The sequence below is a fragment of the Eleginops maclovinus genome, chromosome 14 (assembly GCF_036324505.1).
Source record: "Eleginops maclovinus isolate JMC-PN-2008 ecotype Puerto Natales chromosome 14, JC_Emac_rtc_rv5, whole genome shotgun sequence".
NCBI lineage: Eukaryota > Metazoa > Chordata > Actinopteri > Perciformes > Eleginopidae > Eleginops > Eleginops maclovinus.
The window spans coordinates 12,788,090-12,811,598 of record NC_086362.1 but is presented as its reverse complement, the minus strand read 5'-3'; the positions used below and the strand labels follow the sequence as shown (position 1 = coordinate 12,811,598).

The 23,509-nt window shown below is 38.7% G+C and overlaps 2 protein-coding genes across 3 annotated transcripts; one reads left to right on the top strand and one right to left on the bottom strand.

Moving 5' to 3' along the window:
* Positions 1-599: 599 nt before the first annotated feature.
* On the top strand, positions 600-5,520 carry zgc:92664 (uncharacterized protein LOC436695 homolog). 2 transcript variants are annotated; one of them, XM_063901242.1, is made up of 5 exons: positions 600-947; positions 1,744-1,838; positions 1,926-2,152; positions 2,916-3,023; positions 3,581-5,520. In XM_063901242.1, exons 1-5 carry the CDS (start codon positions 927-929, stop codon positions 3,643-3,645), a joined length of 516 nt encoding a protein of 171 aa, XP_063757312.1. In that variant the 5' UTR covers positions 600-926; the 3' UTR covers positions 3,646-5,520. The 2 variants fall into 2 exon arrangements, with proteins under 2 accessions (XP_063757312.1, XP_063757311.1); XM_063901241.1 differs by having other exon boundaries at positions 602-947; positions 1,908-2,152.
* Positions 5,521-15,161: 9,641 nt separating this feature from the next.
* si:dkey-6n21.13 (P2Y purinoceptor 3) lies at positions 15,162-22,010 on the bottom strand. Its single transcript, XM_063901299.1, has 2 exons — positions 21,792-22,010; positions 15,162-18,850 (listed from the first exon to the last, which is right to left on the bottom strand). The coding sequence occupies exon 2, from the start codon at positions 18,696-18,698 to the stop codon at positions 17,253-17,255; it is 1,446 nt and encodes a 481-aa protein (XP_063757369.1). The 5' UTR covers positions 18,699-18,850; positions 21,792-22,010; the 3' UTR covers positions 15,162-17,252.
* Positions 22,011-23,509: the final 1,499 nt, after the last annotated feature.

The following is a 23,509-nucleotide window of genomic DNA, read 5'->3' as shown; positions in this document are numbered from 1 at the left end:
CAATACTTGACTGGCTGCTAACATTTAAGAAACCCAGCAGATTTCAATGTGAGTATAACACCCCTGCATGTTTGAATTTCTTACGGCACAAAATCAAAATGTCCAACTTTCTAGAAACCTGTGTGATAACTAATTAAAGTACTTTAATGTAAATGTTAACATACATCTATATTAATGCAAAAAGACTTTTCAGTTTGTCCATACCTAATGTTTATTAAAGTAATCTTCAATGTATTAAGTAAAAGTAGAAAAGTATACACATGAAAATGTACTTAAAGTAACTGAATTAAAGTACTTTACTGTGTACTAACACTCATCATATTTATTGATTACAATTATTGATGTATTAATGTGGTTATCATAGCTGTAAAGGTGGATCACATTTGAATGTATTATTTACTACAGGTGTAACCAAAGTCTTATTTAAGTGTTACTTAGATACATGAAATTAAGTGAAAGTTAAATATTTACCTCTCAATTGTAGTTGGTTAGAAGTTGTGTCGTGTCCTTCAAAATTGTACTTGAGTGCAGTACTAAATATACTTAGTTACTTTACACCACTGACGTAAATCTCTCAAACACAGGGCGAAATAATACGAGTGTCATCGAAGGTGAAGATTACGAGGAGACATCGAAGGCGGCTTACGCATTATCGTTTTATTGTGTGACTTATTTGTGTGCAGTGTAACCTAACGCAGACACACTTTAATGCAATATGCAGCACTGTGTACAATGTCGGAGTTGTCCAAGCAGTAGCAGTTTAAGAGCAGAATTGTAGCTGCTCTGCTACATCAGTATGAGCACCAAATGCTAACTTGCCTAGCTACGCTGTTAGCATCTTAGTAGCTGTTCCGTCCAATTGAAGGCAGCATTGAGTCCTACTAAACAGACTACATACAGTCCATGGTACCGAGAAAAGCAGCAAAATGACCTCAGCTTCCACTAAAGTAAGTCATTTTTACATATGAAGCACTGAGAAGTAGATATCCCATGCAGTTAGCCCGGTTTAAACAATAGCACGTAATGTACACACAGGCAGGAGCCCCTCAGTGTTTCCCGCTGCTGTACAATAACAGTGTATGGTCACTTCAGTGTGCAGAGATGGACGTAGGAAAGTTGGAGACTTTTATCAGTTCTCTCGGAAACGCTTTCCAAATCAATTCTCCCGCCTAATGAAATTGATGTGCCCTTTATGTCTTCTAAATGTCTGATCTGTTTTAAAGTTTGTGCAGTCATTAATCAGCCCTTAAATCAGACTGTAGTTCACCTGGAGTAAATTCAGCAGCTACCCTGCAGTATACAAAGCCATTCAAACTAGCTGCACCTTTACCAGCTCTGAGAACACAAAAATACTTAAATAATTGTAATCTCCAAATATGATGTTATTCGGAAATGAGCCATTCTGCATCAAAAGTACTTTTGTTCAGCTGCTTAAAGTATATTTTAATACTAATACTTTTGTAATTTTACTTTACCATATTTGAAATGCAGGACTTTTACTTGTTACGGAGTATTCACACACTCTGGTTCTTCTATTTGTACTTAAGTACAATATCTTAGTACTTGTCCCACATCTGCTTCTTGGCCTTAGTTTGATACTCCAATATTAAATGTTTTTGTGTCAGAAAAAGGGAGTACATCCCTGGAACCACCCTCCAACATCATCATTATTCATAGATTTTTTACAATGATATGTGAGGATTCTTCCCGATTGCATAACTGATGTAAGTGCTTGTTCCACAGGTTGGAGAGATCTTCTCTGCAGCGGGAGCCGCCTTCACCAAACTAGGAGAGCTCACCATGCAGCTTCACCCGGTGGCAGACTCCAGTCCTGCAGGGTAACACACTACTACTTCTTAATATACAAAGAATACGTTAACCTGTTAATAATACTAAAGTCAGTTCAGTTCCCATCCTCCCTCCAGTAGTCAGACAAAGGGCACCGTGAAGAGGAAGCTGTATGAAGACGGAGCTCTGCCGGCCATCTCCGACGGGCCTAAGAAGGGTACCAAGAAAGCCAACGCTGCTGTCGCCATCGCAACGCAGGGCACTCCAAACGTCATTTCCGTGCCCACTGGTCGGGGCGTCGTAGCGTCAGGACTACAGGGGGCCCCCTCCAGACAGCCCGCCCTGAAGAAACAGAAGACTGCAGGTGGGTCAGGAAACCTGCACGGATACTACAAAATAAAAGCTCTCTGCTGTTCATATCACAACCACTGCTTCATCACACCTGACAGTTAAACATATATCAATCAGTTATTGATCTCCATCAGACAACATATCTCCAAAAGCATCATATTATTTATATCTTGTCTGTCTGTTTCTATTCATTCTGTTGACACCTGGTATTCCTGCACATTTGCAGGTAAAGGTCAGGCTACACTCATGAGTGTTACTGCTCTTAGAATCAGATTCCAGCAGTGGAAGGCTGCGAAGCATTTTCTCTTAAAAGATTGTGATCCAAACATATCCAAAACTTCAGAGCGTGGTAAAGGACCAAAAGTCCAAATGTATTATAAACGTAGCAGAAATCTAACAGCCCCCTAAATTACATTTATATAAATAAAAAAATCATGTTTTCTAAGGAGTGATGACATTGTTGACATGAAGGTATTTTAAACAGTTCATCACCATACCACTGGAACCGCTGTCATAAATATAACAGATTCCTTTTTCACCATGATTGAAAACACTACGTCCATTTCATTTAGTCACTTATGTAATTCAATTATTTGATGATGATTTTGTTAGTAAACAAGCGTATCAGACTTATTGTATCTGCTTTGTATCTTTAAAATGGATTGTTGGATCATATGGAAGTATTATTTCCATCAATCAATGTTTGGTACCGTCATGTCTCAACAGTTTTTCTTTCGTGTGTGTGTGTGTGTGTGTGTGTGTGTGTGTGTCTGTAGACGTGACCTTGAGTGCTCTCAACGACTCAGATGTCAACAGTGATCTTGTGGACATGGAGGGACTCGGTGAAGGATCCAACTCCAAGAAACTCAACAACTTTGATCAAGGTGAGTTCAAGAACAGCTCCGGAAAGCGCGGGGTTTAAACCAGGGCTGGGGACAGAACATTTATACTGTTTGGACCTGGTGGCTTTAATTCTAACACGCAGGCAGCATTCAATAATTCACAATCCCATTTATACACCGCCAGAATGAATCTGTAAGCACTTCTGAGAGGGCCCTTAAACAAATACGCTTTTAAAAATATGATTTTATAAGAGCTGTTTTTAAAGATTCAGCAGGAGCCGATCGGATATTTATTTAATTCATGTAATGGTTTTGCACAATAAAAAAAGTCCACAAACACAACAGATAACAAATGACATACAGTGCAGGGACAGGCAACATTTAAATAAAATAACCCTGATTGAATATGGAACCAGGCATCATACCGTGGTTACTTTATTTTTCAGGTGTTTTTTAAAGCAGTGCAGCGATGGACAGTTTTTATAGTCGAGCTGAGCACATAAACTCAGATGTAATTCTGTCTGAATTTGTTGGCCATATTAAAAGCTTCCCCCCAGACTTCAGTGCTTTAATGTTGGTGCTTTTTTCTGTCTCCACAGATAACCTGAACCTGGACTCGGGCCTCATCATGAACCAGAGTGACCTGTCTCTGCTCTCCCGCTGACCCATCGCTTCCCGTGGACTCTGAAGTGATGGACAGAACTATGGAGTTAAAACCCAAGTTGTAAATAAAAAAAAAGAGACTTTTCCTCTGAGCCAGAAGACGCTGACCACCCACATCGGGACAAAGATAGCCAGAGTATTGAATACTGTGTTGTATCGTGCGGGACTCTAAGAGTTATCAGCACTTTCAGAATCGTGTTTGAATCATTTACCTTTTTTTACTGCTATAATTATTGTTTTCGACCATTTCCTCTCCTAATTGACTTTTGCTCTGTAGGAGCATCCAAAACAAATGTGAGGAAGCTGTTCCAACATTCGTACTTCCTGTGTTTCTTTATAAAGAAGTCAGGAAAACAAACACAATGCAGCAGAGAAACCTCGGCTCCATCAAGGACAGAAAAAGCGGGACAGAGTTTAGTTGGATTGTATTTCATGTCCTCGCCACATCTTGCTAAAGGTTGTATTAGCAGGTGATTACACACGTCTTAGTTTGGGTTAAACATATTTAAGTAGTTATTAAAGTCTTCAGAACAACAAAGACATGTTGGAGTCCTGTCTGAGTGAATGGCTGCAGTGTATTTAGTATGCTTTGTCTGAATTGCTTCCTTCCTTTTATCACGCCAGTAAAAGAGCTACAACCGTCAGATTGTATTGTCAGAAACACTCCAATAATGAACTAACAATGGTGTTGGCTTATTTTTTAAGAGCTGATAAGTATGAACTTGAGTGCAGTACACATTTTGAAGGCCTCAAAAAACACGAGTTGTTGTGGAGCAGTAATTTGGATATATACTGTAAATGTAAGTCATAAAAAAAATCTCTTCACTTCATTTTGTTTAAGAAAACAATCCTCTGCACAAAAGATGGCTAAAAGTTAGAAAATGTTACTTAAATGACCGGTTTTCTGTATTTGAGGTATAAAAAGGTAATAATTGTAATTATTAATACTCTGGTTGAAATCATGATATCACTCAAGCTGTCTGAGGATGAGAAAATTCAACAGTAAATATAAAAAATAAACTTGTATTTATTTGACTTACATTCAAATGAACTGTTGAAATTCTAATAACATGACAAGGGATGAGTTCTGTTAGTGTATTGTAGAGTTTACCTTCATACATAGTGCAATTCAAATATTACACATGCTTGTTAGTTGAGACACCTCACTATGTTTTATCTGTAGAGAATATTTTATAGGGACGACATTTAGGAGGGAGTGACTGATAGTGATTTAATAAAAACCACTAGATTGCACTGATGATTTATTCATGTGTATCTCCAGTTTATCAAGTGGGGTTAGGGTTAGTAAAAATAACCACAACACCATAAAATCCTCTCCTTTTTTGGAAAATTATCTCCTTGGTCCAGTTGGAGATTCTATTTGCGGTGCATTCATTTTAATTGAATTCCTTTTCCAAAGTTAGGGAAAGTGAGCCGAGTGAAATCAGCAGTGTAACTCTGGCCCCTGTGTGAAGAAGAGACATGAAAGAGGAGAACAGCAGACACTGGATTTGTTTTTAGTTCTTTTATTCATCATTAATGTGACAGTGAATTTCCCAATTTAAGATCAATGAATCATTTTTTCTCAGTGGTTACAAAACAAGTATGAAAGGTTGGAAGACATTTCCTTGTTGAAGGGGAGTGTGAGTCTGACAGGAGCAGCACACGTCATACTGGTAATACAGACAGAGGAACTACCAGTAATGATGTGCTGCTACCGCCTGGCACACGGAAGGTTAACCCCAAATACTCACAATCAATGTATATCAACTAAAACTGTAAAGATAGCATGGCTTTTACAATGTGTGTCGTATACATGTGGTACAGAAATGTATTTTATTTGTACCGGTGTGTTAAAGGAACTACTCCAACTCCATGATGTTCAGACTGACAGCATTTTTTGTTTCTACATTTCATCATCCCGTGTTTATATTATCCCAAACCCTTTGCGAAATACTTTCTTCCCATGTTAAATAGAATAAGTAGACTGAACATTTACAGAGCTCACATTTTCCTAGTCCACCTCTTACAGGGAGCGTTCCCTTCCACCTGCTGGAAGACACAAATGAAAATAATAAATATTATTATTTTACCAAGTAAAACAGATAAACTGCTCCGGCTGCAAGCATGGACAAACTAACTGACACCAGAAAAACAGAGTACAACCAAACATGTCGTCTTCTGTGTCTAATAAAATGACCATGAGCCAATCAGAGTGGAGTAATTGTCACACTCGTATCATTTCTAAGAGGCAATTCAGCTTTTTGTTAAGGCTTGGATTCGCAGCAGACTGTGATTCATTTTGTTATAATCTATCTTCAGCCTGACTCTTCCACTGCCACAGAAAAAGGAAGTAACAATGCTGGTGTGTTTTATTCTTTCCCCAAAATGAATTGGTTTGAAGAGTGAGGAAGACACAATTATTTAGTTAACACCGGTAATGAAAAGGAAATGGTCCTCCTGCTGTTAGCCCTCAAAATAAGGAGAAATAGGAAAAATGGAAGTGGATTTGCAATATTTTACTCCAGTGACTCATGACACCACTCAGACCTGTCATGGCTGTAACAGATCCTCTGGTTTTACACTGAACTGGGTAGAAGTCAGGTTCTGTTTGTAATTTCCCTTTTTGAACAATAATTGACAATACTTAAAATAAAAAGGCACACTTTTAAAATTCAGTCACTTATTTAATTCAATTATTTTACCTAAAAGAAGTACCAAAAATTGCCAATGTGATACAATTTAATTCCAAACAAATTCACTAGTTCTAGAATTTCGACAAATTCACTTTATTGAAAAAGAGCGTAACCACTTTCCTTAATGTGATAATTTATCACACTTTCATTTAGGTGATCAGAGCCCATTGACATAATGTGGTGTTAAAACTAAATGCCTTGTAGGACAGTGTGTGAATAAAGGCTCACAGTTTTCATTCTTACACAATGTTAATAAAACACTAATCGTGAACCCTGCTTTAAGGTAAAAATACAAGTGGTCTAAATACAATAATTCTAGATATTTTAAACTTTTCCTCGATGCTTCTGAACAAAACAAACCAAGAGTGTCATTTAGCTGCTGTCCCATGGGCACTGACACAGTGAGGCAGATGACACACACACATACGTGGACAGAGGACATGTAACACCTCTGACCTTTCAGAGGACAGACGTGGGAAGAGTGACTGCAGATACTGGGAGCTCCCAGTGGCTGCTGGGAATCCCAGGGCTCACGGTGGCAGCACAAAATGATTTGGAGTGATTCAGCAAATATCTGCAAAACATGATGTGCTGCTAGAGCGCACCCTGGACACCGAGTCCATCACATTTACTGGCTCACACACACACACACACACACACTCACACACACACACATGGAGGAAAAACAGTTTAACACTCAAAGAAATAACAGGGAAATCCAAACCTTCCTTTTCTCTTCTTTTACAATATCTTCATTTAAACGTACAACACAAAAGGATTTCTCTTCAAGCAGCTCAACTCAGTCCAATAATCTGCACTAAATGACACAATTTATTCTTTTATTTTAAAGATTAATAAAGAGAGCGTTTTGGATGTTCTGTATTATTTGTGAGGGGAGTGTAACAAACAAAATGGTTGAAGAGAACAAAATGGAGGAAGACAGAAAGAGGAAGGACTAGAGGTGAAGAGTCCATGAGACACACTGCTGTTCTGCTTTAAGAGTTACACAGGGAAAATGGATCAAATATGCAGAAAAGTGCAGAATAAAACCACTGAACAGGGTACATTGGTAGAATAACAATCCCCTTTTTTGTTTCCTCCATTTCTATGTTTTTTCCCAGCCTGTTCCACATGTCACAATAATCATTAAATATGTTTTAGAGACAACATCATTAAAAGTACCACAGAAAGCTGCACACATTTAGTAACCCTGCAGATTGTGCCTGTAGCTGTGTGAAAGGTCCCAGTGAACATGTTAAGAACACCAAATGTCAAACCCTAGGCAATGACCCGCCTCAGTCTGACATGCATTCTTTTATTTACGTTTAATTTCATATCTGCTTTTAGTGTCATTTCTATACACTCACATGTTGACACTTTCTGTGTTGCTATATTGCTTTTTTATTTACAATTTCTAGTGCACATCTTTACCCATAAAAGAGCCCCAAAGAGAGCCAGATATTATTTTCGTTACACTCTGCTTGCAATATGTAATGAGAATAATCTAATCTAATCTATTCTAATATTAACCAGGTGATACAAATTGTTATTTTAAAAAAACCAAAATGAAAGGAATAAAAAGTGGAATGGATGGGAGAAGAGTTAAAGATGGAGGGTTAGATCAGCTCCTGCTCACATGACACACTGGGTAAGGAGAGAGGGGCTGCTGGTGTATACAGGCTATGCTTCAGAGGCAATTCATCCCTACTTCATTTTATTATTTTACACGTTCTCCATCCTGACTCTATTCAGCAGGTTAAAGTGCAACGAGGATCAGTCTATCACAATTATCAATAAAACTTGGATTGTGCTCAGTGGGGCAATTGGTTATGAAGCAGTTGGATTGACACACAAAATACACACACTTTAAAATAACACAAAGACCAATAAGGAAACAAATAACAGTAAATACTCAATTAAAAAACATGAGGAAAACAATTCATAATCAGGAGTCATTTCTTTAACAAATGCAAAGAATGCAAGGTATGACATTTACACAGGAAGCAGGGAAAAGCAGCAAAGCCCCCCCTCAGGGTAAACGGACACCAGTTTAGCCAACAAATGTTTTAATAAAATAAAAAATACAAACCAAGAAAAGCCTGTAAATGGATCCTATTTTACAAGTGCTGTTGTTAATTATGAAGTTAATTCATTCCATCACCCAGAGCAGCTTTAATAATGCCACATACCCAGAGCTGAGCCACGTGAGTCAAATTAAGCTGTCCATCAGAAAGCTGAGTTTATACCCAGAGGACAGGGTCTGTTTTTGGCTAATTTTGCTAATTATTTAACTAATGATTAATAATAAAAACATCATGTCTTTGAAAACTGTGAAGAGCATTTTTTTAATCACATTATGAGTTCTGGTGTGTCTTCAAAAGGCCAACATTCCAAACCCTAAGACATTTCTGCTCGATTAATGACTCCAACAATTAATTGCTTATTAAAAATGTTGGTAAAATGTTCTTAAGTTCGACAAATGGTGAATTAAGTCCCTAATTCACCGTTAGACTACACTATAAATGGCATGTGAGTGTAAACTCTGAGGTGTGCTGTTTTGGGCTGCAAATAACACTTGTTTTGTTTGTTTTTATCTTAAATTGAATATATTCATTAATTAATTAATTTTCTTCTTGAGTATTTCATATATATTTTTTCTATTTTAGAATATAATGAAGAATGGCTTCTTTTCCCCCTCAATGCAATGTTGCTTTTATCCAAACAACAGTCAAAATCCCCAAAATATTTATTTGACAAATAAAAAAGCATCTCAATCCAGAGATTGCATGCCTGAAGTATTAATTAAAACCTTTGTTTATGAATAATTGGTTATCAATGGAATAGTCAAATAACTGACAATTGTTTCCACACGAAAATAAATGATATAAAGTACACATGATACATAATGTAACCGTAAACTAAGAGTTGTGATATCCTTTTACTGTAAATCTGAAGCAAGGTTTGAGGGCCACAGAGAGGGAGGCCTGTAGCACCACACCCTACTTCATGTACTTAAGATTTTACCTTCCGAAAAGTTTCATCTAAGAGGTAAAAACACCAGTTTACTTTAATTATCTGCCACCAATTACAAATAAGAAAATCAAATAGCTTTTTAAAAATCTGATTAAGAATTTAAAAGGTGGGGTCAGCATGTAACACATATGAACGTGATCAAGTGTAACTCCTGCTGAGTGAAGCCTTATTACAGAGCCATACGACCTGAGCCAGTCAGAAAGAGCAGTGCTGAGGGATTCAAACAAGAGGTCATGTCAGCAGGGAGAGCAGACAAGCTTTAAATTCAGACCCAAACTTTCAGCTTCATTCAAAAGAAGAAAAAAACGGAACCAGCCAGAGAGTGGTAGACAGAGGAGGGGGTGAGGCAGAGAAGGAGAAAAAAAGAGCACAACTCAAATTGTAGTGCAGGGAAAGGAGGGAGAAAGAAGCAACGCAGAGCTGAGAAAAGCTCCCTCTGTGGCCTGCTGCTCGCTTCATTCACATCAACAGAGGCCATTTTAAACGCTTCACAGAGGAAAAAAGAGATTCACTTACCGTCTGCTGCTGAGATCATTAACCAAGTGATGGGAGCAATAACTACCCTGACTGCTGCCTAACTAACACTAGTTATCTGAAGCCTCTCTGCCCTCACTGTGTATGTGCTCTTACCAAAAGGCCAGTGACACCAGCCAGACACAAACTCAGCTATAACTAGTCCTCAAAAAAAAAAAAAAAAAAAATAGCAATCAACACTCACATGCTCACACGAAGAGATACACATATTCTACATTCAGGCTGCAAAGATATTTCAATAAAAATCTAAAACGTCACACGAACCCATGCTGCATACAAAAACATGTCAAAGGGAATATACCCAGTCTACTATAGTGACAGGGAGAACAGAAAAAAAGGCCTGTTAGGGGATTGCTCCTGCTCCTGTTCCTAGTGAGAGGGGGGGTTTCAGGGGGGGTTGGGTTGGGGGGGGTCCCAGTCCCAAAAATTGGCCCCCCAAAAACTGAGTGTCCCCCCCTTAATCCTTCCTTCCTGGCCCTTCACATCTTCACCTCCTAGCTATGTGAGTGTGTGTGTCCCCGTCCTCCTCAGTGCTGCCTGCTGCCTCGCTGGAGCCCCAGCTACGCACACTGAGACAGTGAGGAGGCTCAGTAGGCATAAAAACCTACAGGGCTGCAGCCTTTTTCCCTGGCCCTCACTTTCTACAATAAAATCAACATTTTTGGGGCCGCCGAAAAATCTGAGAAAAAATAAGGTCGCCCCCGTGGGTGTGTGTGAGACAGGTGTGAAAGGAGGGATCTGCCGGAGCTACTGTTGGGGAGTAAAAAATTAATTTGTTACGAGGGCGAGGGGGCTGCTGCGCTGCGCCGAGCGCTGAGCTGTAAGCCTGCCAAGCTGCTCGGCTGTCAGACGGAAAGAAAAAGACTGAGGGTGGGAGGAGAGGGAGGGAAATAAAATGAAGAAAGTGTGGCTCTGAGAGGAAGCTCTTTTCCCTTTCATGCAAAAAAGTAGAGAGTAAAGTTGCAAAATATAAAGCATAAACCACAGAGATGACATGAGGGGAGTGAGAGCAACAGGCTGGCTCTTACACACACAGACAAAGAAGGGAAAGGGCTGAATGGAGGCACAGGTGGAGAGGGCATTAAAGCAGAAATATGATGCCAAATGCACTGATAGCTGGGATACATGTTAGCCTGGCTCTGCTGTATTTTCTCGTGTAATTTGGTCATGAGATGGGAGTCGGCGGGAAGGAGGCCGGCCCTCAGCATGCAGAAAGTGCTGCTCTCAAACTACACAGTTTTACCAAGAGGACACACAGGCCCTGCCCACCCCCTTTCTGTTACCCGTGCACACAGAAAAAGAAGTGCACATACAAAAAAAGAGGTTTTGCTTTCTGCTGAATAATGACTTAAGAAAAGAGACAAAAAATGGGCTGAATTCTCCAGCACTCCATTGTCCTTGCTAACAGGGAGGCCCCTGAAGACAGGGCCTTCTAATTTTACCCTTATTGTACTCACTAGAAATTATCTCACTTACACAGAAATAATGACCATCAGGCTCCAGACTAATCCCATCAAATCGTCCCAGGTGATAAAAATGTAAGGCATGGCATTAAAAATGATGCATCCAAGATTACCCTTTTAAAGGCACAGCCCAAGTTTCGATCCTCAGTTTTGATCACAATAAGTCACTTTAAAGATTGGAACTGAATGCCTTGGTCAGACTCTCACACCACTTTATCTTTAATATTGTGGTACGTCCATTTTGTGTTCGACCACAGTAAAGACGTGGCAGTTGAAGAGCTGGCCCTTTTTTGTCATGTGAAATAGAAAAAGGGCTTCAGTGGAAAACAGGTGTTAAGACAAAGGTAAACTTTTGGATATCTACATTAAAAATCAGGCGATGGCACCAGCTTTAAATAACCAGCTTTAATTAATTGTTTAAACCTTTTAACAGATTAATTGTTAGTAATTCATTGGGCAAAACAACATCAGGTTGAAATGAGGGGATTTGCTGCTCTTCTCCATTTTATATTTTAGTAAACTGTATATCTTTGTCTTTTTAATGTCTGCCGAACCAAACGAGGAAGCTGCACATGTCACCTTGGGCTCTTGGAAAATTGGAAAGGACTTTATTTTTTCTGACATCTTCTAATTTATACAAGGCAAAAAGTCAAAAATGTAAAAAAAATATGTTGTTTCTGCCCTAAACAGCTCAGTAGATTATTAACTTTACATTTAAAAAAAGACTAATAATATGAAGGGTAGGTAACATCTGAACATGAGGGTAAACCATGGCAGATTTAGGTTAATGAATACAGCTTAATGTAATACAAAAGGAAAGTCATTTTTTGGAATGGACAGTGTTTCACTTTCTGAAAAAAATCGAAATTCATTTAAAGCCTACTCTGAATCATCTCCTTGAATATGACGTGGCACTAAAATAAGTAATCAGTTGATAGAAAATAGAAAGATATCCAGAAGAAACTCAATAAATCCACTCAGCTTTTGAAAATCGGACTGCTTTTTTAGAAAATGTTCTTGTTGATTTCATTGTGAACTGCACTTTGGGGTTTTTGGATTGTAGCCCAGACTAAGAAAGCTATTTGAGAATACATAATTATTTTTCCCCTCTAAAAAAGGTGTGATAAACAAAATGTTTACTTAAAAAAATATATGAATAAATACAGTATCGGAGCAGCCCCTGCTATTTTACTTCCATGTAAGCACCTGTTTTGGCAAATCAATCTGTATTTATCTCCAAATAAGTTACATTTTCCAGAAATACAGTTCCTCGTATTAAGACGAGGTTCAGTTGACTACTCCCCTTTCCTTCTAGATATTTCAAAGAAGTCACTAACTTTTAAATTCATATTTCTTTTACAGAATTTTGAAGACATTATATGATTGTCTTCACTGAACTTAAATGTAGGGCTACGGTTGGTATTTGTAGATGTTATCCCATAGTGAAACTGTATATTAGATTTGAAAAACAGTTTAACTAAATGATTGCTGAGCATTAGGAGAGGGCCAGGGGAATATGTGGACTTCTCAATGCATTCTGATGAGAGACCCTCAAACAGTTCCAAATGACTACACTATTTGATCCATATGTGAAAAATGTGGCTCTCTATATACATTTAAAAACTGCCTGCACTGTGAATTGATAGGTAATTTTGTTAGAGGTTAAGGTTCTAATAGTTAAAATAAACTGCTGTTTTTTTACACTTTGCTCGAACATCACACTTACATACACTTCAAACCCAGCTCTTGATATGACATACACCACATTCTAGCATGTTCGTGAGGGACTATTTTGTTGTTACATGTACATTACAAATTACATTTAACGATATATTATGGTGATAATTATTAGAAATAAAAAACTCTTAGTTAGTTATCAGATACTTTAATGTATATTTAGTTGACTGCACCTGTAACCTTGTACCTAACGAGCTGTGTGAATTGGTGGTAATGGGTCGGACTGTCGAAAGTCTGCTCACACTGTACTGACAGATGACAGACAGCGCGAGCCCTCGGGAAACTGCTGAGTCACTATCCCCCCCCCCCCCCCCCCCCCCTCCCAAAAAAAAGAAAAAGAACGACGATTTCGCTCTCGTTTTTTTCCTTCAAACTCTAAACTGGATTAAACTAGTTTATCCTCGAACGGACTGCATTTTTAGCAATACTTCGATTTAATTTAAGTGTTATTTTAAAGCATATTTAGTCAGGCAGGAGTGGGTTGGGGTCTTTGGGGAGGGGGCTATGACTGGGGGAGTGTCCGCTTGCTTAACTTACTCCACTAAAACTCTTTTGTAAAGAAATATAAAACAATTCCTTCCATCTTAATGTTAGCCCGTTTGTTAAAAAGGACTACGACTTTTTAAAACCTACTTGCCTTGATGTAAAAAAGTATAAATGCGCAGCTGAAAAAATAGAGCCACGTAAAGCTTTGTTTGTAATGCGACACAGCCTTTGTTTTAAACAGCAGCTCATTATTGCCCACTAAGCAGGGGGTTACACAACGGTTTCACTGTAGTCTACAGTAACGCCAAAACCACTCAAAGGAGCTTTCTTTCTTCAAAATTATAAGAAGGAAGAAAAGTATACTGCCTAACCACATATTAATAAAAAGCAAAAGTATCTCACACAAAATAAAAAAATATATATAAAAAATATTTGACAGAATTGCTTACCTCCCGAAGAAGAAACATGCCCAAGAGCGAAATGATGTTAAAATATTCCTCGACTTACAGTAAATTATGAAAAGAGGAATTAAGTGAATGTATTTGAAGCCGGACTCTCATTCTGTGTCAGTGGAGGATTTGAAAGTGGCGCCAACCGCTCTGCTCCTCTGCTCCCCACACACCGTCACACACACAAAAAATAAATAGAAATTCAAACGAGCGCGCAGCAATATTTTACGAGTACCAAATTGTGCCTATGGACCAGCACGATCGATCCCCGTCGTTACTTTTGAATAATATCACTCCTGTGATTTTTATTTATTTTTTATGTTAAATTAAAATAACCGTCACAGGCTTTTCAGGGCCGCGGTGCAGCACGGGAGATTGTGCAAGGCGGTTGTGTTTTGAATTTCTAACCGGCCTGAGAAGAGGAGGGCAGTGTCTCCCCCTGCAGGGGCCGTGTGTGTGTGTGTGTGTGTGTGTGTGTGTGTGTGTGTGTGTGTGTGTGTGTGTGTGTGTGTGTGTGTGTGTGTGTGTGTGTGTGTGTGTGTGTGTGCGTGCGTGCGTGCGCGCGCGCGCGTGCTTATCTTTGGGACTATCAATTCAAACTCTATACATGTGCATGCTTGCCATTGAAACATATACTGTATATATATGAATTTAACAAAAAAGTCCTTAAACTCTCCTTGCTATCTTTGAGAGGTGGGCCTAGCTGTAGAAAGTATGACAGTTGTCAAGAAAGTAGCCGTACAGTTCATGGCCCCACTTTTTCATTTATTATCTTTCAAATATGACCACACTGCCACATATTTAATCACTTTTAGTGCATAGTATTCCAAGTCTGCATTTCCACTATCATTTTTGACACATTGTAACTAGTTCCGGAATTTGCCACATCAACAAAAATAAATGTGGTAGATATCCTCACAATGTCTTTAACTGTAGCTGACTCATTCTCTCAACCTTACTGTTTAACTGTAAGTACATCACAAAAGAAAATATTTTAACCTCCCTGTGTTTGGGAGGTGCTCATTTTAATTTAATTGAAAATAAAGGCAAACAAATAAATGATTGAAACAATGAAACATCTTGAATTAAAGCATATGACATCTATTAAGAACAAATTCAAACGTTTTCAACCTTAAATTTATTTCAAGAAAAGGCATGTGTCACAGGCCTATAAAAACAGAACAAACCCATGCAGTTTTGGATTCCAAAAGTCACAATCTACAGGGAAATAATTAGCATTTCCACGTTAATGAGATTCGTTGTTGAGTGTTTTGCACAGTGTTTTGTTACATCAGTAAATTCTTTTAAAGTAACCCGTGAAAGGACCCTCATTTACCAGCAGAGGGCCCCAGAAGCATGAGTGCTAAATGAATAATGGTAAATGGGAGTTGGATCCAAAATGAATATTATGACATATAAGCCAAAGAAAGTGTGTTTGGATAATAAAGACACAATGCACAATCAGATTTATATATTCAAGCACACAAAAACTCAGTATTATTATAATTATAATTTTTCAGAACTCAATGATTTACAGATACCTTCATTAATGCATTGCAATGCATGCATACTTAATTATAAGACTTGCTCTTTGATATGATTTAATTGGTAAAGCAAGTGTATCTCTTACTGTATAGGCATATCGAGCTAACTGTTTCATTTAAATGCAAGAGGTAAGAATTTAATATCAAACCGTGCTATACTGTAGGTATCTGGGTCATCTAGTGCTTTATTTCATCTAGTGCCTCTAACAAGTAAACTGTCAATCCCTACAACACTTCAGTTAAAGTCAGGTCTAGATTTATTTATAAGCATTATCACACAAAAATGCATCACATTTACAGAAAAACAGTATTAGAAAAGGTTCTAACACTGTAGTTAATTAAGATAATATACGTGCCTGTAGAATAAGATAGTGATACAGTTATAACCTCAAAAAGCTTTAAAATAGTAAAGACAAAAATAAAACAAATTAGCACAGGGTGAGGGTAACATTCATGTCATAAATTAGCCAAATAGGATGCTGTGGGTTAAAGTCTGGCGTTATATAGAGAAAAAAAGCTACTTTAATGTAGGAAGACTTTTTTTAAAGGTATGGAGGCTCTGAATGCATGAGAAATCACCCAGACAACACAAAGAAGACGGGTTATATAAGATCTGAGACGCAGCTAGGTTTGCGGAATGGTATCGAATGTAAAGATGGAATTTAGCAGCAGTGTTTGAATAACTTAAAGGCTTTCCACAGATATCTGGAAAGGTCTGGTCAAGAGAAAATCATACAAACAGTTAAGTCTGGAAGAGTTGAATGAATTAATCTCAAATCAATAATTTCATTCATGAAAGCAAATTGTAAATCAGGCAGTCTCTATTTTAAGGGAAATTAGGCTGTTGCACTCAGTTGTGCGCAAAAATATCTTTGTCTTAAGATACCAGTTACAGGTTCACTGAAATAGCAAGCGTTACTTTGAATTATGTGTAAAGTGAGTTGCTTTTCTCATACATAATTAGTATCAGTGTAGAGTAAATCTCCTACAGTAGATTACATTACATTTTATTTGACAATCTCAAAGGTTCCCTAAATGAAGGGGAGGGTTAAAGGGCGACTGCCCCAACATATTGTCAACAGAATACTCACAAAACACTTACACATGGAATGTCGCACCACAACAACAGCAAAGCTTGCCCAACACATTGCCATGACAGCATCTGAAACCAAACAACTTTTGACCACAAGCATATTTGTAACTTCCCTAAAACGTGCAAACCAAATGTGTCTCTCCTTTTTTATCCTCTGCAAACGATTCTGTCAATTGCTGTGTACTGTATACAACACAAGTATTTCCATGCTGGTGAGACCTTACGTGTGCACCCATATTCCCATTTGACTAATATTGGCTTCTTGTCTCCCTCTTGTAGCCATTCAGACATGGTAGAAACAATATAGTATCTGAAACACAGATGAGATTCTAACACCATAGTGGAGACTCACTTTGGCCTACATACTGCATTTACCCACTGGCTAACTTTCAAACTTGAAGCAGCTCAGCATATAATTAAACATAAAAGCCGTATTCAAATTCTTGCTTGGGTCTTCTTATAATGTATATTATATATATTACAGTATGTATATATATATATATATTATTATATCTAGAAAAATCATACAGTGCTTGAAATTGTAATTAATTATTTAATCCCCCATGAAAACACTCACTCAAGTATATATCTGATTTTCGCTCTGTTTATGTATGATGGACTGTTGTGAAATTCTTTATTCTCCTTATTGTCAATTCTGTCTTCCAGCCCTCCCTCCTCTGCATGCTCTCCTTTTCCCATCGTCCTCAGGGGCAATAGAAGTCCACCATGATGATGAGTGTTGGTGTTGACTGCCTGGCAACAGTGCCCTCCCCCCTTGTCTTTAGTCAGGAAATAAAGGAGGGCGTTCAGCCATGCGTTGAACGAGGCCAAAGGCCTCGTGATCTTGTAGCACATGGAGACCATGGTCATGGTGTGACAGGGGACTCCCTTGGTCACTTTCAGCAGGAGGAAGATGGTTCTGGTAACATGAAAGGGGAAGAAACACAGAGCAAAGAGAAGGGTGATGGTGATGATGGTCTTGATAGATTTACGTCTGCGATTGGCATAAGGGGAGTGGGCACCAAGGAAAATGGAAGTCCCATCATCTCTTCCGAATGTCCTTGGCAGTCCATTGCTTCCTCTTTTTCCTCTCGCAACTATTGAAAGGCTGCTTCCCTCGACTCCTCCATTTCCTCTCTCTCGCCGATCTCTATAGGACGAGGGCTGAGAATGCAGAGTCCTAAATATGGTCAGAACAACTTGAGAGTAACACCAAGCAATTATGGAAAACGGCAAAAAAAATCCCAGCAAATGGAGTATGATGCCATAGGGTACGTAATCACTAAACTCCTTATCTATGGCGTCGTCCCAACAGTTCTGGTACTCCTCAATGACCCCTCCCATGTTACCAAGGCTAGCATTACCAAGAATCGGTGGCACTTCGTGGCTTGGGGTGTCAATACCAGTTGCATTGCCGCCAAGCCCTCCCAGTCTTGTCACATGACCAGTCTGAGCAAAGCGAAAGATAGGGCAGGTCAAAGCAAACACTACCACCCAAACCACCACACAGGTGGACTTGACAGCTTTCTTGGTCTCTAGTGTGATGACTTTCATTGGGTGGCAGATACCGAAGTACCTGTGGACAGATATACAAGTGAGGAAGAAGATGGAGCAGTACAGGTTAAAGTAGAAGAGAAAACGAACCAGGCGGCACATGAAGTCCCCAAAGACCCAGCGGTCACGCATGACGTAACTAGCCACGAGGAATGGCAGTGACAGGCCATACATGAAGTCTGTGGAGGCCAGGTTCACCATGTAGATCAGTGAAGCATTCCAGCGCTTGGTCCGGCGGAAGGAACGGTAGAGGATGATAGAGTTCAGGGAAATGCTGAAGAGGAACGTGAAAGAGTAACAGATGGGGAGGAAGATGTACTTGTAGGACTCGTCTATGCTGCAAGATGCAGGTGGAGTGGTGCTGGAGGAAGAGGAGGAGTTGAGTAAGTCATTGAGTATTGAGGTATGGATGCTGGGAGGATCTCCACTTCTGGATGACATTGTGAGGGATGAAGTGATTTTCATGGAAGGGAGAAGCTGATTAAGACGGTGTCTGGTACATTTGGGGATATGTCAATCCTCTCTGACATTCTTATACCCTTTTGGTAGTTCTGTATGATCCAAACAGCAGATTTTTAGAGGAATTCAGATGGTCAATCCCATGGATGGGTGTTCACCTGGAGATTAAAACACAAATTAGTCATCCATCTTTACATTTTTAGGAACTTAGATCATGAATAGTATTTATTTTTCAACTAAGAACTAAAGTGTTTGTTTTTATGCTGATGATACAATCTTGCATGTTAAAGGGTCTGCAAACCAGCAAGGCCTTCTCCAGCTTCTGCTCTTAACAACCTAAGATTGCACTAAATCTCACAAAGGAGTTGAGTATCTCTACGCAGGTTTTGGAGTGGTTTTCGTCTTGTCAGAATCATTGTTATAAATTGAGGAACATAGGAATTGGATGAATGAATCCCAAAACTCTTAACTTTCCCTCTAACTTCATTCTTAGGTCAAAGTCTGAATCGTCCCAATCTTCGGTTCATGATATTTAGTCTTAGCTTTACTTTGCGTGCAGTGCTATAAAGGCCAAGTGCTACGTAGCAATCGTTAAAACGCTAAACTAAGATTGTGACCACAGTTAATATTACCATGTAAACATTAGTATTTCCAAATGTTATGTTAGCATGCTGCTGATAGTATTGAGCTGAGGAATAGCCCTCTACCTGGCTCATATTACGGGGGGGGGTGGGGGGGCAAGAAGTGGTTCTCCCAAGACCTTACCTCCACCCGCCTTTTGAGTATGGCCTTTGCACAATCTGTTTGAGCTCCTGCTGTATGCTGCTGATTCTTAGTGCTTGTTTGCCTTCCTGTGTACAAGGGTATGCTGCTGATTCAGTCTCTTCTCACCCCATTAACTCAGCAATAAGTAACCACACTTCCCCTAGATGTCTCCATGCACCCTTCTGTACATTGGTCCTGCTTTTGCCCCCCTGACTATTTACTATAACTCAACAGTGTTGTCGTAGATGCTTCCTGTCGCAGCTTATGCATTTATTTCTGGATTACTGTAATGCACTTTTTGCAGGACTGACAAAGCAGGTGTTACATAATCTCCAGTTTATTCAGAATGCTGCAGTCAGTTATACCAGAGGTTTGAACCAGCAATCCTATCTTCTTCAATGGCTCCCAGTACAAATAATAAGCAATTTTAAGATACTTATTATGTTATTGTTTTTAAAACCATTAAATGGATTTAAGAAAGTAATGATACCTTCAGTCATTATGGTCCTACTCTCTGGTATTCATCACCACATAAACTAAAGTCTGCTTGAACTGTGTATTATATTGACAATTATGATTTTCTTATTCATTTCTATGGTGTTATCCTATCTGAAATGCTATAGGTTTTATATCATGCCATGTATGATTTTTTGACATTTTGTTTATCTATCATTATTAGGCACATTTAGTCAGCACCTGTCGTTAAAAAAACTTGACTTTACAGTCGTAAATCTTTCTTTGTATGACATATAGATGGGCTACAGCATCATCAGCGTAAACTGAACTAAACAGGATCACCTAGGCGATACTTCAGCTCTCTCACCATCATTATTAGGATCAGTGCGCAGGCAGGTGGTGCAACTATGCCTGTTTGTCTAAGTGCAGGTGAGCCACCTGCATGTTGTACTATCAATTCACTTCAGAGTTCAACTAAATAAGGGTAATGTGTCAACCAGTAACATGACATATTAACAGTACAAAGTACTCTTAGATGTGAAAGGTCTACAGCCTATGACCTGAACATGATCTTACGACCCGAGACAGGTAATGATTCCGAGCTAAAAAAAACAGTATTACATTACAGACCTGCTTCCTGGTGTGTAACTGTAAATGATTAATGAAATGGGCCCCTATTAATATTTTAGATAAGCATTTACCTCAGATTGCATACGAGTTTAATAGATCAGGATCTTGAACTACAACATTTTGATTCGCACAACACAATGTTGGGATGTCTAGAACACTCTATGTATTTGCTTGAATTGAACAATCTGTCGGTGAAAACCAGGTTTAGCTTCTCTTTTTATCAATTACAAAATCACACAGTAATGCATTCACTTTGAAAAAACATTACTGGATGTTCCCTGTGAACATTAAAGAAATGAATGGAAGTCAATGGATGTTTTACGTGTTTTAGCCACTTTACAAGTAAAAAAGTATGTATTAAAAACAACACATCAATTACATAACAGCTGACCTTTTAGCAAAGAATGTGTTTTAGGAAAGTGAATAAATCCTTTTCTTCCATTCGATGTCTCCATTGACCTCCATTCATTTCGATACAATATAAACTTTTGAAATGGCAGTTCACAGTAATGGATTATACTATCTAAGCTTGTTTTAAGAGTCTATTAATAGATGTATCTCACACAGAAATAAATGACTGCTTGTAATGGTAGGAAGACACTTACCACAAATACTTTATAAAATTTGTTTGGGACTTTTCATGGTCTTTGAAATGTTTTCTTTAATTTAGTAAGACAACATAATGATTTCCTTGAGAAAGGTGTGAATTTTAAACATGTCTTATGTTCTACATAGAGGTCAGCTTGGATTTTAAAGGCGATCACATCCTGCTGATATGGATATGCACAAGTGGTGACCAAAAGGAAGTTTTAAAAGTGTTAAAATAAAGTTTTGACACAAGGTAAGACATGTGTGTTATACTTTGGCCTGATATTAATGTTTTGATTAGATCATATCTCTAGGAATGGATGTTTTTCTTGCCTGGACTGCATGGCACAATTAAAGAAGTTGTTTTCCAGGAGCAGCTAATAGCTTCTGGGAAATCCCACTCCAGCCTGGTGCATCATCTGCCTCTAAATCCATATATTTAATCTCATTAGGAAATGTTCTGAGGCAAGTTTTTAATGTAATTAAAGTTAGTAACAAATCTTAGACTAATCTTTTAAAATGGATTGACTTCTTAAGCAAACACTCAGGACCCAAAATAACCTGTGTCTCGAGAGATGCATTAGTGTTTGTGTAAAGGGACCTGCACCAAACTCATAAATACCTGCATCACTGCAATCTGCTGTCGGACAAAGAGCTTACCTCAGACAGCGATGACTTTTACTCCATATGGCTCCTTTTCCTGGTGACAATCGGAAAAAAACAAGAAAAGACTAAAACATCCAAAAGACTTTGACTGTATGTCAACGGCTTCAAAACACCTTTTCCTGGTTATTTAGAACAGCTGATGAGCAGTGGTCAGTGTGGCAGCAGTTTGGTTGATCTGTGACCTTGACAGTTGGACCTCTTCAGCTTTCACCTTTTTCTGCTGCTTCTCTGAGCAGTACAGCCAGTTTCTATGGTAATTCAGTCCCTCCCCCTGTCCCTCACTGTGTGTCATCCAATTCTTCTTCCCCACTTCACCTTTGTGTGGGTGTGTGTTTGTGTGTGTGTCCCTCTCTTCTCACCTGTTGAGTTGAGCTGGATGTTTTTCAGTCACGGCTGATCACCCTGAGGACAAAGACAGATTAATGGAAATCACCAAATCACCATGTAGGCATTTCATTCACACTATACTTACACTGATCCTCAATTATATAATGTCTGAATTTGTTGGAGTGACCAATAGCGACTTCCTTACCCCAACTTTCCTCCCCAAAAAACCTCAAATACACTGTTGCCCAATATATTACAAAAATCGGGTGACCGTCAGGGGAGTCTCAAAAAACCCACACACGAATGCACAGCGATCCATGCACAGAAAGCGTTTTGTGTATGCAGGTTCAGCGGCTTGAAACGGAAAAAAAAACCATGTGTGGATCAAAGATACACATGTAAAACTTTATTCTGTATTTTAATTTTATTTACATGTATGTGAAAAGGAACACATTTGTGTGGGCATTGAAAATACAAGTGTGCATTTGTGTATTATGAGACTGATCTGACCCCGTACTATTTTCAATTCTTATCATGAGAAAAAAACACACTACAAAATCTACTCACAGAGCCAGATGTAAGAATCTAAGAAATCTTTGATCAAAAACATTTTCATATTTGATGCTCATTTCAACACAACACAGACATGTCTCAAAAGCACTGACACACACACACACACACACACACACACACACACACACACACACACACACACACACACACACACACACACACTGGAACCATGTGTGAATGGTTCCATTCCTTTAGAGGAGATTCTTTTTCACATACCTAACCTTAACTTAACCTTAATTGAAGTATTCGTCTTAGAATGTAAGGATTTACGTAATGGGGAGCTGTCCCCAAAAGAACATGTCCCCACAATGTGACATATACAGACACAGAAACACTCACAAGCAAATCAACCTGCTCAGCGTAAAGAAACTGCTCACACACGTTTGTTTTTTTCTGAAACTAATACTTTATTTAAAGGCGCAATCCGTGATCAAATGTAAACAATATAGTTGAACCACTACTGAAATTAAGAACACAGTATTAGAATGTGCAATCAATCAATGATTTTTCAATACACAGATTAATACTTGACTGAGTTACAGGATTCATGTTTTTCTTTATATTAGTTTGTAAATAGAACAATAACGGTAACAAGATCCTGCTTTTATAGTTCTGTTTTAACGTTCAGATTAACATGCATAAAAACAATGTAAACACCGAGTACAAGGACAAGACTGGGATTAGATAAAACCAGTTTCTGCTTCCAAAATAATGAAGAGGAGTTTTCCACCCACATCTATTAAAGCCAGACACACTACGCTGCCTTAGCTGTTGGCTGCGTCATGGCCCTCAGAAACTTTAAATATCAGCCA